A 13751-nucleotide genomic window follows, 5' to 3' on the forward strand; every position below is an offset into this window, starting at 1 on the left:
TTAATTATCATGGTTATTGTTTCCCTGTGTGTTGTGAATTCTGTTTATTGTGTCATAAATATGAATGATGGTGTTGTTTCAAGGCATCGCTGATGACACGGGAATTGTGGCTCTTTGAAATACAAGCTCCTTGGCAATGGTTTATACAGGATGTTGGAATTCCCTGTCACATTCTATTCATAAAAATTTGTACCATATTCATTCAGCGTAAAAATAACCTTAGTCGTAACATTTTTTCTCAACATATAACTCATTTTTGCTTTAGTTTATGAAGATTGACTGTTTACATTTTTACACTGTCGCTGAAATGTGTTGAAATGTGTTGAGAAAGCATTTTTCCTTGATGTTTCTTATTCAGGGGTCAAATATCGGGTTGTTATTGATTTGGTCGAGTTGCCATATTCTTTATAACTGAAAGTCTGAAGGGAAAGATGCCCTCCTTGTTCATGGTCTTGCTGTAAACAAACCAAATATCTTCAGAAAAAGTCTTAAGCACCTTTACCCTGCTTCAATTACTGCAATTAAACCTTTGCTGTGAAAGGAATTTGTTTGAACAATTGAGACTGCATGTTCACAGCCATGATTGAATTACTAATGAAGATAAAGGTAAAAAACAAAATTCCTTTAAATTTGAGGGAAATTAACATCTTGAGGCCAATTCCTAAGCCTCACTTTACAAGGTCAGCTGCTCACAAATTAATCAAAACCAAATCCATGTCCTCTTTTAGGTAAACTAAGTCACAGCCAATGAGCATGTGATGTCCCAGGGTTGTTATTGGGTTATATAGGTCAAGCAATGACCATGTGATGTCCCAGGGTTGTTATTGGGTAATCTAGGTCAAGCAATGATCATGTGATGTCCCAGGGTTGTTATTGGGTAATCTAGGTCGAGCAATGATCATGTGATGTTCCAGGGTTGTTATTGGGTAATCTAGGTCGAGCAATGACCATGTGATGTCCCAGGGTTGTTATTGGGTAATCTAGGTCGAGCAATGACCATGTGATGTCCCAGGGTTGTTATTGGGTAATCTAGGTCAAGCAATGACCATGTGATGTCCCAGGGTTGTTATTGGGTAATCTAGGTCGAGCAATGACCATGTGATGTCCCAGGGTAGTTATTGGGTAATCTAGGTCAAGCAATGACCATGTGATGTCCCAGGGTTGTTATTGGGTAATCTAGGTCGAGCAATGACCATGTGATGTCCCAGGGTTGTTATTGGGTAATCTAGGTCGAGCAATGACCATGTGATGTTCCAGGGTTGTTATTGGGTAATCTAGGTCGAGCAATGATCATGTGATGTCCCAGGGTTGTTATTGGGTAATCTAGGTCGAGCAATGATCATGTGATGTCCCAGGGTTGTTATTGGGTAATCTAGGTCAAGCAATGATCATGTGATGTCCCAGGGTTGTTATTGGGTAATCTAGGTCGAGCAATGACCATGTGATGTCCCAGGGTTGTTATTGGGTAATCTAGGTCGAGCAATGACCATGTGATGTCCCAGGGTTGTTATTGGGTAATCTAGGTCGAGCAATGACCATGTGATGTTCCAGGGTTGTTATTGGGTAATCTAGGTCGAGCAATGATCATGTGATGTCCCAGGGTTGTTATTGGGTAATCTAGGTCGAGCAATGATCATGTGATGTCCCAGGGTTGTTATTGGGTAATCTAGGTCAAGCAATGATCATGTGATGTCCCAGGGTTGTTATTGGGTAATCTAGGTCGAGCAATGATCATGTGATGTTCCAGGGTTGTTATTGGGTAATCTAGGTCGAGCAATGACCATGTGATGTCCCAGGGTTGTTATTGGGTAATCTAGGTCGAGCAATGACCATGTGATGTCCCAGGGTTGTTATTGGGTAATCTAGGTCAAGCAATGACCATGTGATGTCCCAGGGTTGTTATTGGGTAATCTAGGTCGAGCAATGACCATGTGATGTCCCAGGGTAGTTATTGGGTAATCTAGGTCGAGCAATGACCATGTGATGTCCCAGGGTTGTTATTGGGTAATCTAGGTCAAGCAATGACCATGTGATGTCCCAGGGTTGTTATTGGGTAATCTAGGTCGAGCAATGACCATGTGATGTCCCAGGGTTGTTATTGGGTAATCTAGGTCGAGCAATGACCATGTGATGTCCCAGGGTTGTTATTGGGTAATCTAGGTCGAGCAATGACCATGTGATGTTCCAGGGTTGTTATTGGGTAATCTAGGTCGAGCAATGATCATGTGATGTCCCAGGGTTGTTATTGGGTAATCTAGGTCGAGCAATGACCATGTGATGTCCCAGGGTTGTTATTGGGTAATCTAGGTCGAGCAATGACCATGTGATGTCCCAGGGTTGTTATTGGGTAATCTAGGTCGAGCAATGACCATGTGATGTTCCAGGGTTGTTATTGGGTAATCTAGGTCGAGCAATGATCATGTGATGTCCCAGGGTTGTTATTGGGTAATCTAGGCCAAGCAATGATCATGTGATGTCCCAGGGTTGTTATTGGGTAATCTAGGTCGAGCAATGATCATGTGATGTCCCAGGGTTGTTATTGGGTAATCTAGCTCAAGCAATGACCATGTGATGTCCCAGGGTTGTTATTGGGTAATCTAGGTCAAGCAATGATCATGTGATGTCCCAGGGTTGTTATTGGGTAATCTAGGTCAAGCAATGACCATGTGATGTCCCAGGGTTGTTATTGGGTAATCTAGGTCGAGCAATGACCATGTGATGTCCCAGGGTTGTTATTGGGTAATCTAGGTCAAGCAATGACCATGTGATGTCCCAGGGATGTTATTGGGTAATCTAGGTCAAGCAATGACCATGTGATGTCCCAGGGTTGTTATTGGGTAATCTAGGTCGAGCAATGACCATGTGATGTCCCAGGGTTGTTATTGGGTAATCTAGGTCGAGCAATGATCATGTGATGTCCCAGGGTTGTTATTGGGTAATCTAGGTCGAGCAATGACCATGTGATGTCCCAGGGTTGTTATTGGGTAATCTAGGTCAAGCAATGACCATGTGATATTCCAGGGTTGTTATTGGGTAATCTAGGTCGAGCAATGACCATGTGATGTCCCAGGGATGTTATTGGGTAATCTAGGTCAAGCAATGATCTTTGATGTCCCAGGGTTGTTATTGGGTAATCTAGGTCAAGCAATGACCATGTGATGTCCCAGGGTTGTTATTGGGTAATCTAGGTCAAGCAATGACCATGTGATGTCCCAGGGTTGTTATTGGGTAATCTAGGTCAAGCAATGACCATGTGATGTCCCAGGGTTGTTATTGGGTAATCTAGGTCAAGCAATGATCATGTGATGTCCCAGGGTTGTAAGTTAGTAATCCTCTCAAGTCATTGTAATTCTCCTGTTAACATACTAGGTTCTGTCCATTAAAATGCTTGCTATGTTTTCTAACTATTACATTTGAGTACATTGTCCTAAGGATGTTTACCTTGACTTAAAACTTTTTAACATTTAATAGACTTTCTGAGTCAGTTCTTTCAGTGCTAGGAATGAGATAATGAAAGTGTATCAATTCAAATTGGCATAACTCGACTTCATGTCCCCAATATTTGTAATGTTGCTAGCAAAACCTATAATAGAAGGGCCACTTTGTAGTTTTAGTAAGAGGTTTGTTATATCATTATTGCTTAAGTATAATTATGCACGTAAGTGCGCACTTCAGTGCATTTCTATGCAATTCTTTTGAAGCATTTGTTAATAGTGTAATTATAGAGTTATTTCAGATGTCTTGTAATAAGGGCTTTAATACCATCCAGCATTTTGCAGATAAGTCATAACTCTCTCCTCTTATGTGGGAGGTTTTCTTGTCCCAAATCCACAACTACCATTTCCCTATTTTCTTTGAAGTCATGAATGGTTAGCATGTGTACCATCTCCATATAGTTGTCATTGTGGTTTTTGTGCCCTTGTCATAAAAAATTCTTTGTTATTTCCAAGGGTTTCCCTCCTTGTGTTATTATTGGCAAACGCAAGTCCAAATAACACAAAGCATGCTTAATTTCTTAAGATGATTGTAAGCAAACTTTCCAGAAGAGCGTTAACAAACTCTTTGAAGTGAACAAAATTACAGCTCAATTTGTCAAGACAGCTAATAAGTTGATATAAATCACATTTGAGACTGCTACTTGGGTAGAACCATTTTGAGATGCCAAAGAAGGCATCCCCCCCATGTTAAGGCTTATACCCACAACCTCTTAGGTGAGAGGCAGACAGTTTTACTGTTACACCACCTCACTATAGTGAGATTTCAAGGATATTCACATTAAAATAGGTACACATTTTACAATTAGCATATACTTAGCTAATTCTGCTGTTCTTGGCCTGCTTTTGGTGTCAGGCATTGCCATAGACCACAAGGGACTTCATCACGACCAGTCCAGCAGTACCTCACTGTGCCATATGACTAGTAAAACTATCCCTTGAGTTCCCTCCCTTGACCAAGAACAAATTGATGAGCATTGGCACCCATATGCAGTGCTTTCGTTTTAAACAATGGGGCAGAACTGGAGAACAACCAAAGGCAGCATAGCATGTTCAATCAGTTTGAAAATAGCTTAAATGTTGTTGTTATTGTGTTACCTAGTCCTTACAGATATATACCAGATCTACAGTACAAGCCTCCAAGGCAATGTTTGTCATATGAAATGTCTGCTTATCAACTGTCTGTGTGCATGGTTAATGCAAGGACATAATGCAAGGAATAGTTTAAAATATGCTGGTCGAATACAAAACTGTGGTAACTAAATGATTTCAATGAAATGAGTTAGAACTGTCTTGAAAGGAGCCCTCGATTTCCGCTGCTCATGGAGTATTATCTGAAACAATGCATGTGGAAACAAAGTGTAAGTGCTTGCAGGATAGCTATCTAGGGCTCTTATCTTTCTACAAGGCACTGCACACTTTCCCTACCTGGTGGAGTAAAAACTAGCGCAAAGAAGTCTGAAAATGATGCTGGCTACATGTGTATTGCGCTAAACCTTCAGCCATTATTACCTGGTTAATTTCTCGGTTTGTGATTAGCAATAACATCTGGTGGCACAGAGGCAGAGAGAGCGTGTGCCTCTCCTGCCAATCAAATATGATTGACAGTTTACAATCGGCCAATAAGAGAGGAGCTTTGTGTGGAAATAAAAAATGGTAGGAAAAACAAAATGGCTGCCAAAATTGTTGTCAGGGAAACAATACAGGCAATGAGATGGAACTTTAATAGATAAAGCATACTAATGAATACTGGCAGGTTTTGGATCATTGTAATCTTGTACCAGGAAAGCTGGGGTTTTCGGATGGAATATCAGGGATTTTGGGACAGGAAATCGGGGATATAGGGAGGAGTTTTGGTCGGGAGATGTAATTCTGTTATACAGGAGTAATGGAGATCTAAGCAAGATGTAATCTTAACTGTCAAAGAGATTGTAGCATGGATGAGGGGTTTGAAACAAATACAACATAATATTGAAGTATGATAACAGGCAAGAGTTTGGCTGTTTTGAATAGTTGTGACTGTTGGCACTATGGTACATTAGTTACTTGCGATGTTAATACTGCAGTTATGGGAAACCAAATCTGGAAAAAGCCTATTAATTCTCAAACCCAGGACCACTACACTTATGGGAAACCAGATCTGGAAAGGGCCCTAAATGATCTCAAAACAAAGACCCCTGCAGTCATGGAATCCAAATCTTGAAACGACCTAAACAAACTCAAACACAGGAACCCTGCAGTTATGTAATCCAAATTTGAAAGACCGAAACATACTCAAACACAGAACCACTGCAGTTATGGGAAACCAAGTCTGGAAAGGGCCTAAACATACTCAAACCCAGGGCCCCTGCAGTTATGGGAAACCTAATCTGGAAAGGGAACAGGAAAGAGCCATGACCTGTGACAGTGTCTTATACTTACAGTGTAAACTTAACTGTGTTTGTCAAATGCATGTTTGTTTTTGAAAACCATTGGTTTATCTGTTCTTGATAGACTGATAGGAGCCCTAAAATGTCTCATAAAGTCGTAAAGATTAGTTTATCCTTATTTCTTTTACCTCCACAGTGAAGACAGCTGATAGCTGATATGAATCAGACTCTCAAGTCCCACTCTCTCAAGTCCCACTCTCTCAAGTCCCACTCTCTCAAGTCCCACTCTCTCCAGTCCATTTCCCTGGTAGGAACCAGTACTGGTGTCCTCTTTGAGAGGCCATGAGATAGCACGCCTTGTGGTGCTCAAACCCACAACCTCTTTGGTAAAAGGCAGACACCTATACCATTAGACAACTTTCATTTTCATTACAGAATATCTAGTTGCTTTCATTTTCAATCCTTACTAGAATGTTGGCAAATCTCATCATTACTTTAATAATAACTTAGAACTACATCCAGGAGAGCTTTTTTCCAGTGATTTTTATAACCGATATTCGGTTATGTTCCAAATGCCAAAGAATACGTTTTTTTTCCCCCAGATGCTGAACTCAGTGCTTGTAGATTGTACATTGTGAAACCCATGTATTATAATGCAATATTCGTGGTTAAAAGTTCAGTAAATGATAAGAAAACAGGGCTTATCAGGGTTTTTGTCTGTAATGATAAAACAATGTGTTTTTCATAATTCTTGAGTAATGTATTGAACTGTACTGACATATATTGTGTTGTCAAGTTTTGTGGGAAAAAACATGCAATAATTGCATTAGATTTGTTGAATGTATATTTCTAGAGGTTAAAGCAAAAATGTTGCAACTCATGCTAGAAGTAAAAGCAGATACAACTCTTTCGCTTGCACTGTTGTAAAAAGTATGTATGTTTTCCTGCGCAAATGCCAGCAAAAATGTGGTTAACATTGGCACTGCATTCTGACAGTGTTACGTATGGTTTGAATGTTGTGCCTCCGCTGCCATACCGTCGTTAACTCGAGGATAATCTTTGTCATCTGGATTATGACTCGTTTATGATTTCTGACAGTAAAGATTATTCCATTTTAAACAAAACAGACGTCTTTTTTGTAGTTTTGTGAACATCTTTCCATTAGATCCAATCATATATTGCAGTGATTAGTTGCAAGTGTTTAAGAATTTCCTTTTTTTGCCAATGTTCACATTTTTGTATAATCCATATATTACAGAAAGCTCTATTCCACATGTTATCCTGACAAATGTTGTTTCAGTTATAAATGTTCATTCACTTACTTACATATCATACATGTGGGGTGAAAAATGTATATTATCATACACTGCGTTTAAGTGTAATACATGTAAATGTTATTTGAAACAACCATCACTGTTTTTCAGGGAGGAGAAGCTAGTGTGGGGGCCCCTAGTTCCAGTTCAGCCCCACCCCCTCCAGCTGGCGGTGCACCACCACCTCCACCACCACCTGGCCCCCCTCCCCCTCCTGCACCTACACCCAGCGAGGGAGGAAATCAGGGGGGAAGTGATGTCCGTGCAGCACTGTTTGATTCCATTAACAGGGGAACTGCCATCTCTTCTGGTATGTCGTATGTCAACATAATTAAAGTGATATTCGTATTTAAAATCAATACATACACATGTATAACAAACATACATTTTGAATGATAAACCTTTAACTACTTACTAAATGATACATTTATGGAAACTATTAATTACTGATAACAAGATTGTAACCATGTATTTAATAGCTGAAAACGCACAAATATTAAATGACTGGTGTGTGCAGATCAACTATCGTCTCATAAAATAGAAATACCGTGTTTTCTGTACCTTCTTTCAAATTAAACACGATATCCTTCATAAGAACCATTGATTTCGATATATATTCATCCTTTTTGACAAATTAAAACAATTGTATTAATTGTGGTACTGTTTATTTGAGAGTAAGAGTGCATCTTAAGGATTTTCTTTAGCTGCTGCCGTAATTCCATAATACATCATTATCATTAGGAGAAGTTTGTTTGTAGCTTGTTTGTAGCCTACAAACTCAAATATTTAAACATATAACAGAACTAAGATTTCTTAAACAATTGTGGGTTTGATATGTCCTTGTGGGCTTCTGCTAATTTCTTTAACTGATTCATGTTGAACGTTTTATTTAGAATTAGCTAAAGGGAGATAATTGCATTTTACTAGAAATATGCTTGTGTCTTTAGTTAGCTCCCATATATGAAAAAAAAACAATACATAAACCCTTCTCAACTCTGTCATCAACATGTACAATGTACAATTGTGAAACATTAAACCTAAACAGAATGTACTGGAGGGGATGGATGGATGGATGGGGGGGATAAGATCTTTTTCTGCTTGGTTCCATTCAGTCATCCAAAAGACAAAGATTAACAATTATTTTTTCCTGCTTCAGGTTTGAAGAAAGTATCTGACGATATGAAGACTCACAAGAATCCAGCATTGCGAGCAGGTAGCACTGTTTCTGGTACTAGTTCCCACGGGGTTAGATCTGGCCCCGCCCCGTTCAAGGCCTCAAACCCACCTCCCAAGGCGCCCAAACCAACAAGCAACGCCAAGGCTGCTGCAGCCACTGCTAAACCACCTGTGTTTGAGCTGCAACAGAAGAAATGGACGGTGGTTAGTAGCCTTAGGGTTATGTTATACTGATTTGTAGCATAGTTCAGGTGCTCATTTTCTCACCTCATTTACATATATTTGTTGCTCAAGAAGCTAGATAATTTAATTTAATTTTCAAATTTTATTTAGTGAGTTCCAGTTATTTGATAGTTTATACATATATTTTACAAAAATTATGAAAAAAGTAATGATGACTTAAACTAAGTCCCTCTCAATGGCACAATGTTGCGCTAGAGTGTGGTCTTGTATTGTGGGGTAAACCGGGGTAACCGGAGAAAAAACCACTTGTTCGGCTTGGTGACCACTTATGAAACTCAAATGCGCTTAGGCTGGGAATTGAACCAGGGTCACCTTGGTCAGAAGCGAGTGCGCTAACCGTACAACAGATATTTGTTAGTACATAAATGTTGAGGGAAGGAAAGATTTACCTATACAATAACTTCTGTTTTATGCCAATATTTTACTGAAGTAGTTTTTCAGAGTAAGCTGGACGTAATGTTGTCCTATACAAAAGGAATTTGAGCTGATTTAAAACTGTTACAATCAGGGCCCTTATTCAGTTATCACCATAGATAACACTGAATTTTAAAAGCAGATTTTGAGTGTTTTATTTGGACTGTTTAATTAATTGTACAATAGACTGGATCATTGAGGCATGTGTAAGGAAAAGTAAGAGTAATATTGAATAGGGTCCCTGGTTATAGGGACTAGACACCAGATGATACAATTGCAAGAAAAAATAAAAGATTGTCAAAAACTTACATAAAATTGATATGTTTGTGTGCAACGCATTGAATCTTACTTACTAATCTATAACATCGGTTACGACACATGTATCTTTTGCAGTATTCATGTATTTTTTAGCTCGACTATTTGAAGAATAGGTGGGCTATTCTACTCGCCCCAGCGTCGGCGTCCGGTTAAAGTTTTAGGGCAAGTTGGGATTTTCACTTAAAAGTCCAATACCCTACATTCAATTGACTGAATACTTCACAGTTATTCAGGGCCATCACATGATGAGGTTAGACTCCATATTATTCTTTACACAGATTATGGCCCCTGATTGACTATGGAACTTGGGTTAAAGTTTTAGGGCAAGTTGGAATATTTATTAAAAACTTCTATATCCTTTGTTCAATTGACTTAATACTTCACAGTTGTTCAAGACCATCCCTCAATAAGGTTACATAACTCCATTTTATCCTAAATACAAGTTATGTCCCCTGATTGACTTAGGTTAAAGTTTTAGGGCAGGTTAAAGTTTTAGGGCAAGTTGGGATTTTCACTTTAAACTCCAATGCCAGGAATTCAATTGACTTAATACTTCACACAGATGTTCAGAGCCATCACATAATGAGGTTAGATAACTCCATATGATCTTTTATACAAATTATGGCCCCTGATTGACTATGGAACTTAGGTTAAAGTTTAAGGGGGCAGGTTGGAATATTCACACAATTGTTCAGGACCATCATCCAATGAGATAACTCCATATTATCTTTTATACAAATTATGGCCCCTGATTGACTATGGAACTAAGGTTAAAGTTTAAGGGGGAAGGTTGGAATATTCACACAATTGTTCAGGACCATCATCCAATGAGGTTACATAACTCCATATCCTTAATACAAGTTATGGCCCCTGATTGACTTAGGTTAAAGTTTTAGGCAAGTAAAAGTTAAGGGCAAGTTGAGATTTTAATAAAAAAAAACTTCTATACCATTCATTAAATGCACTTAATAACATTCAAAATTATTTACGACCATCTTACAACAAGAAACATAACTCCGTTTTAAGCCTAAATTCAAGTTATGGCCCTTGATTTTTTTGATTTTTATGCCCCCTTTTGAAAAAAGTGGGGTATATTGTTTTGCACATGTCGGTCGGTCGGTCGGTCTGTCTGTCTGTCGGTCGGTCGGTCGGAATACCAAATGGTTTCCGATCAATAACTTGAGAACGCTTTGACCGAGGGACCTCATACTTGGTATGTGTATTGGTCATCACCAGCAGATGAACCCTATTGATTTTGAGGTCAGTGGGTCAAAGGTCAAGGTCAGTGTGACCTTTACATGAAAAACGGTTTCCGATCAATAACTTGAGAACGCTTTGACCCAGGAACCTCATACTTGGTAGGTGTATTGGTCATGACCAGCAGATGAACCCTATTGATTTTGAGGTCAGTGGGTCAAAGGTCAAGGTCAGTGTGACCTTAACATGAAAAACGGTTTCCGATCAATAACTTGAGAACGCTTTGACCCAGGGACCTCATACTAGGTAGGCTTATTGGTCATGACCAGCAGATGAACCCTATTGATTTTGAGGTCAGTGGGTCAAAGGTCAAGGTCAGTGTGACCTTTACATGAAAAACGGTTTCCGATCAATAACTTGAGAACGCTTTGACCCAGGGACCTCATACTTGGTAGGTGTATTGGTCATGACCAGCAGATGAACCCTATTGATTTTGAGGTCAGTGGGTCAAAGGTCAAGGTCAGTGTGACCTTTACATGAAAAACGGTTTCCGATCAATAACTTGAGAACGCTTTGACCCAGGGACCTCATACTTGGTAGGTGTATTGGTCATGACCAGCAGATGAACCCTATTGATTTTGAGGTCAGTGGGTCAAAGGTCAAGGTCAGTGTGACCTTAACATGAAAAACGGTTTCCGATCAATAACTTGAGAACGCTTTGACCCAGGGACCTCATACTAGGTAGGCTTATTGGTCATGACCAGCAGATGAACCCTATTGATTTTGAGGTCAGTGGGTCAAAGGTCAAGGTCAGTGTGACCTTTACATGAAAAACGGTTTCCGATCAATAACTTGAGAACGCTTTGACCCAGGGACCTCATACTTGGTAGGTGTATTGGTCATGACCAGCAGATGAACCCTATTGATTTTGAGGTCAGTGGGTCAAAGGTCAAGGTCAGTGTGACCTTAACATGAAAAAACGGTTTCCGATCAATAACTTGAGAACGCTTTGACCCAGGGACCTCATACTAGGTAGGCTTATTGGTCATGACCAGCAGATGAACCCTATTGATTTTGAGGTCAGTGGGTCAAAGGTCAAGGTCAGTGTGACTGTAAGCTGAAAAAAGGTTTTCTGATTGTCCATATTTTTTTAATGCATGCACAGATGATTGGGATTGATGTATAAATGTTTGTATAGAAATGATTTTCTTTTATGTTACTATTTTAGTTGGGCATTTATTTGCCTTCTTAAGTTATCATAAGTAGATGACCTGCCTCATATGCATCCAATGACAAATCAGCTGTCATTTCAGTCCATGCATATTTCATTCAATTGTCCAAATATTTCTGGCAACTTGGCGCTCAGGGGGCATAATGTTTGACAAACATCTCTTGTTTTAAATTTTCCTTTGAAAGGCATATTTGTATATTCTTAACCACATTTTCATAATGGGAAATCAAGTTATTTGAATGACTTGCGTCATTGTTTGGGCAGGCTAGTGGGAGGTTTGACATAAAGAGACCAAACTTGGTATTATTACATCGTTATTGTATTCTAAGTCAAAGCGGCGTAGTCAAGCGCGCTGTCTTACGACGGCTCTTGTTTACAGAAATTTTCTATGTTTGTCTACCACGTAAATCCGAATTAATTTGGAAAATAGCGTCAGTATAATTATGTATCTGTACTATTCACTTGACTTTCACATGCTAAGTATACACACTATAAACTGGGAAATAGTTATGCACTATTTTTGAACGGGTGAATGAGCTGAGAAACGACAAAATATTCATGTTAAATGATGTGTTATCCGATTATACTAGCTTGAATTGACAATTCTAGGCTTGTATTTAGTAGATAATAATGTTAATAATGTTGTTGCCAAATTTGGGACCATCTGGTGTATAGTCCCTTTAAAAAAGATATAAGCCCAATGCCCAATGCTTCTTCCACAGCATCATAACTAATCTCTTCATATTTACCACACCAGGAGTACCAGATCGGCAACAAGACGATGGTGATTGATGATTCAAACAACAAACAGACGGTGTACATGTACAAATGTCAGGATAGTACCCTGCAGATCAAGGGCAAAATCAACTCCATCGTCGTTGGTAAGAATTTTCATTTTATTATTCTGTGCATACGCTTTTTAGCAGGATTATACTCAAAAATCAATATGAAGAATAATAATATCTGTCATGTGTTTCCGGTCTAGAAAAATTCCAACCTGACGGCACCTGGGGTGCCAGGTAACGAGGCTTGCCAAGTTACTGGCTACGCAGCATGCCCAAGGGTCTGGTTTTCCTATCAGGACAGGACACACATGGTTAGAATCCGTAGCCTTACTATCCAGGTAAAAAAATTTATTCAGAGTAAAATGTGGTGTCTGGGAAAAGGATTACAAGTCTCGGCCTCTGGTTTTGGGTTCAAGTCCCACCAGGTGCACATTCTCTTTGCCTGTCAAAATTGACACCGGTCCTGGTTTTTACCCAACAAACATACTTGAGAGTGATTCAAGCCAGTTTTTCAAGTTCCCATACCATTGTCATTAGAAATGTCAGAGTTTTCAAGTGTTGTTTAGAAACTTGACATTTGTTTTACACCTTCTGGTACAATCTGTTCTTATTTAAGATAAATGGTGATTTTTTGCTCGACTATTCGAAGAATAAGGAGAGCTATCCTAGTTACCCAAGCGTCGGCTTCGGCGTAACCACTTATGTTAAAATTTGCGTACCACCTCAAATATTTTCAAAGTCCATTGACATATGGCTTTTAAACTTTGCACACTTGTTTACCATCATGCCCCCAACATGTACACAGGAGACGGTAACTCTATCAAGCATTTTGACAAAATTATGCCTCTTTTTCTACTTAGAATTTACTTTAAAGTTTGCGTACCACCTCAAATATTTTCAAAGTCCATTGACATCTGGCTTTGAAACTTAGCACACTTGTTCACCATCATGCCCCTAACCTGTACACAGGAGGAAGTAACTCTATCAAGCATTTTGACAAAATTATGCCCCTTTTTTTACTTAGAATTTACGTTGAAGTTTGCGTACCACCTCAAATATTTTCAAAGTCCATTGACATCTGGCTTTGAAACTTAGCACACTTGTTCACCATCATGCCCCCAACCTGTAAAGAGGAGAAGATAACTCTATCAAGCATTTTGACAAAATTATGCCCCTTTTTCTACTTAGAATTTACGTTATAGTTTGCGTAC

At 39.2% G+C, this 13751-nt stretch overlaps 1 protein-coding gene across 2 annotated transcripts in view; it reads left to right on the top strand.

Moving 5' to 3' along the window:
• The window catches only part of LOC128205844 (adenylyl cyclase-associated protein 1-like), a 62223-nt gene that overhangs the window by 41838 nt on the left and 6634 nt on the right, over positions 1-13751 (top strand). For both annotated transcript variants that reach the window (XM_052907852.1, XM_052907853.1), the window contains exons 9-11: positions 7288-7486; positions 8333-8556; positions 12513-12636. In XM_052907852.1, coding sequence (XP_052763812.1) covers positions 7288-7486; positions 8333-8556; positions 12513-12636 — 547 coding nt within the window. The remainder of the gene's footprint in view (positions 1-7287; positions 7487-8332; positions 8557-12512; positions 12637-13751) is intronic.

This window comes from Mya arenaria, chromosome 10 (assembly GCF_026914265.1).
Source record: "Mya arenaria isolate MELC-2E11 chromosome 10, ASM2691426v1".
Lineage (NCBI taxonomy): Eukaryota > Metazoa > Mollusca > Bivalvia > Myida > Myidae > Mya > Mya arenaria.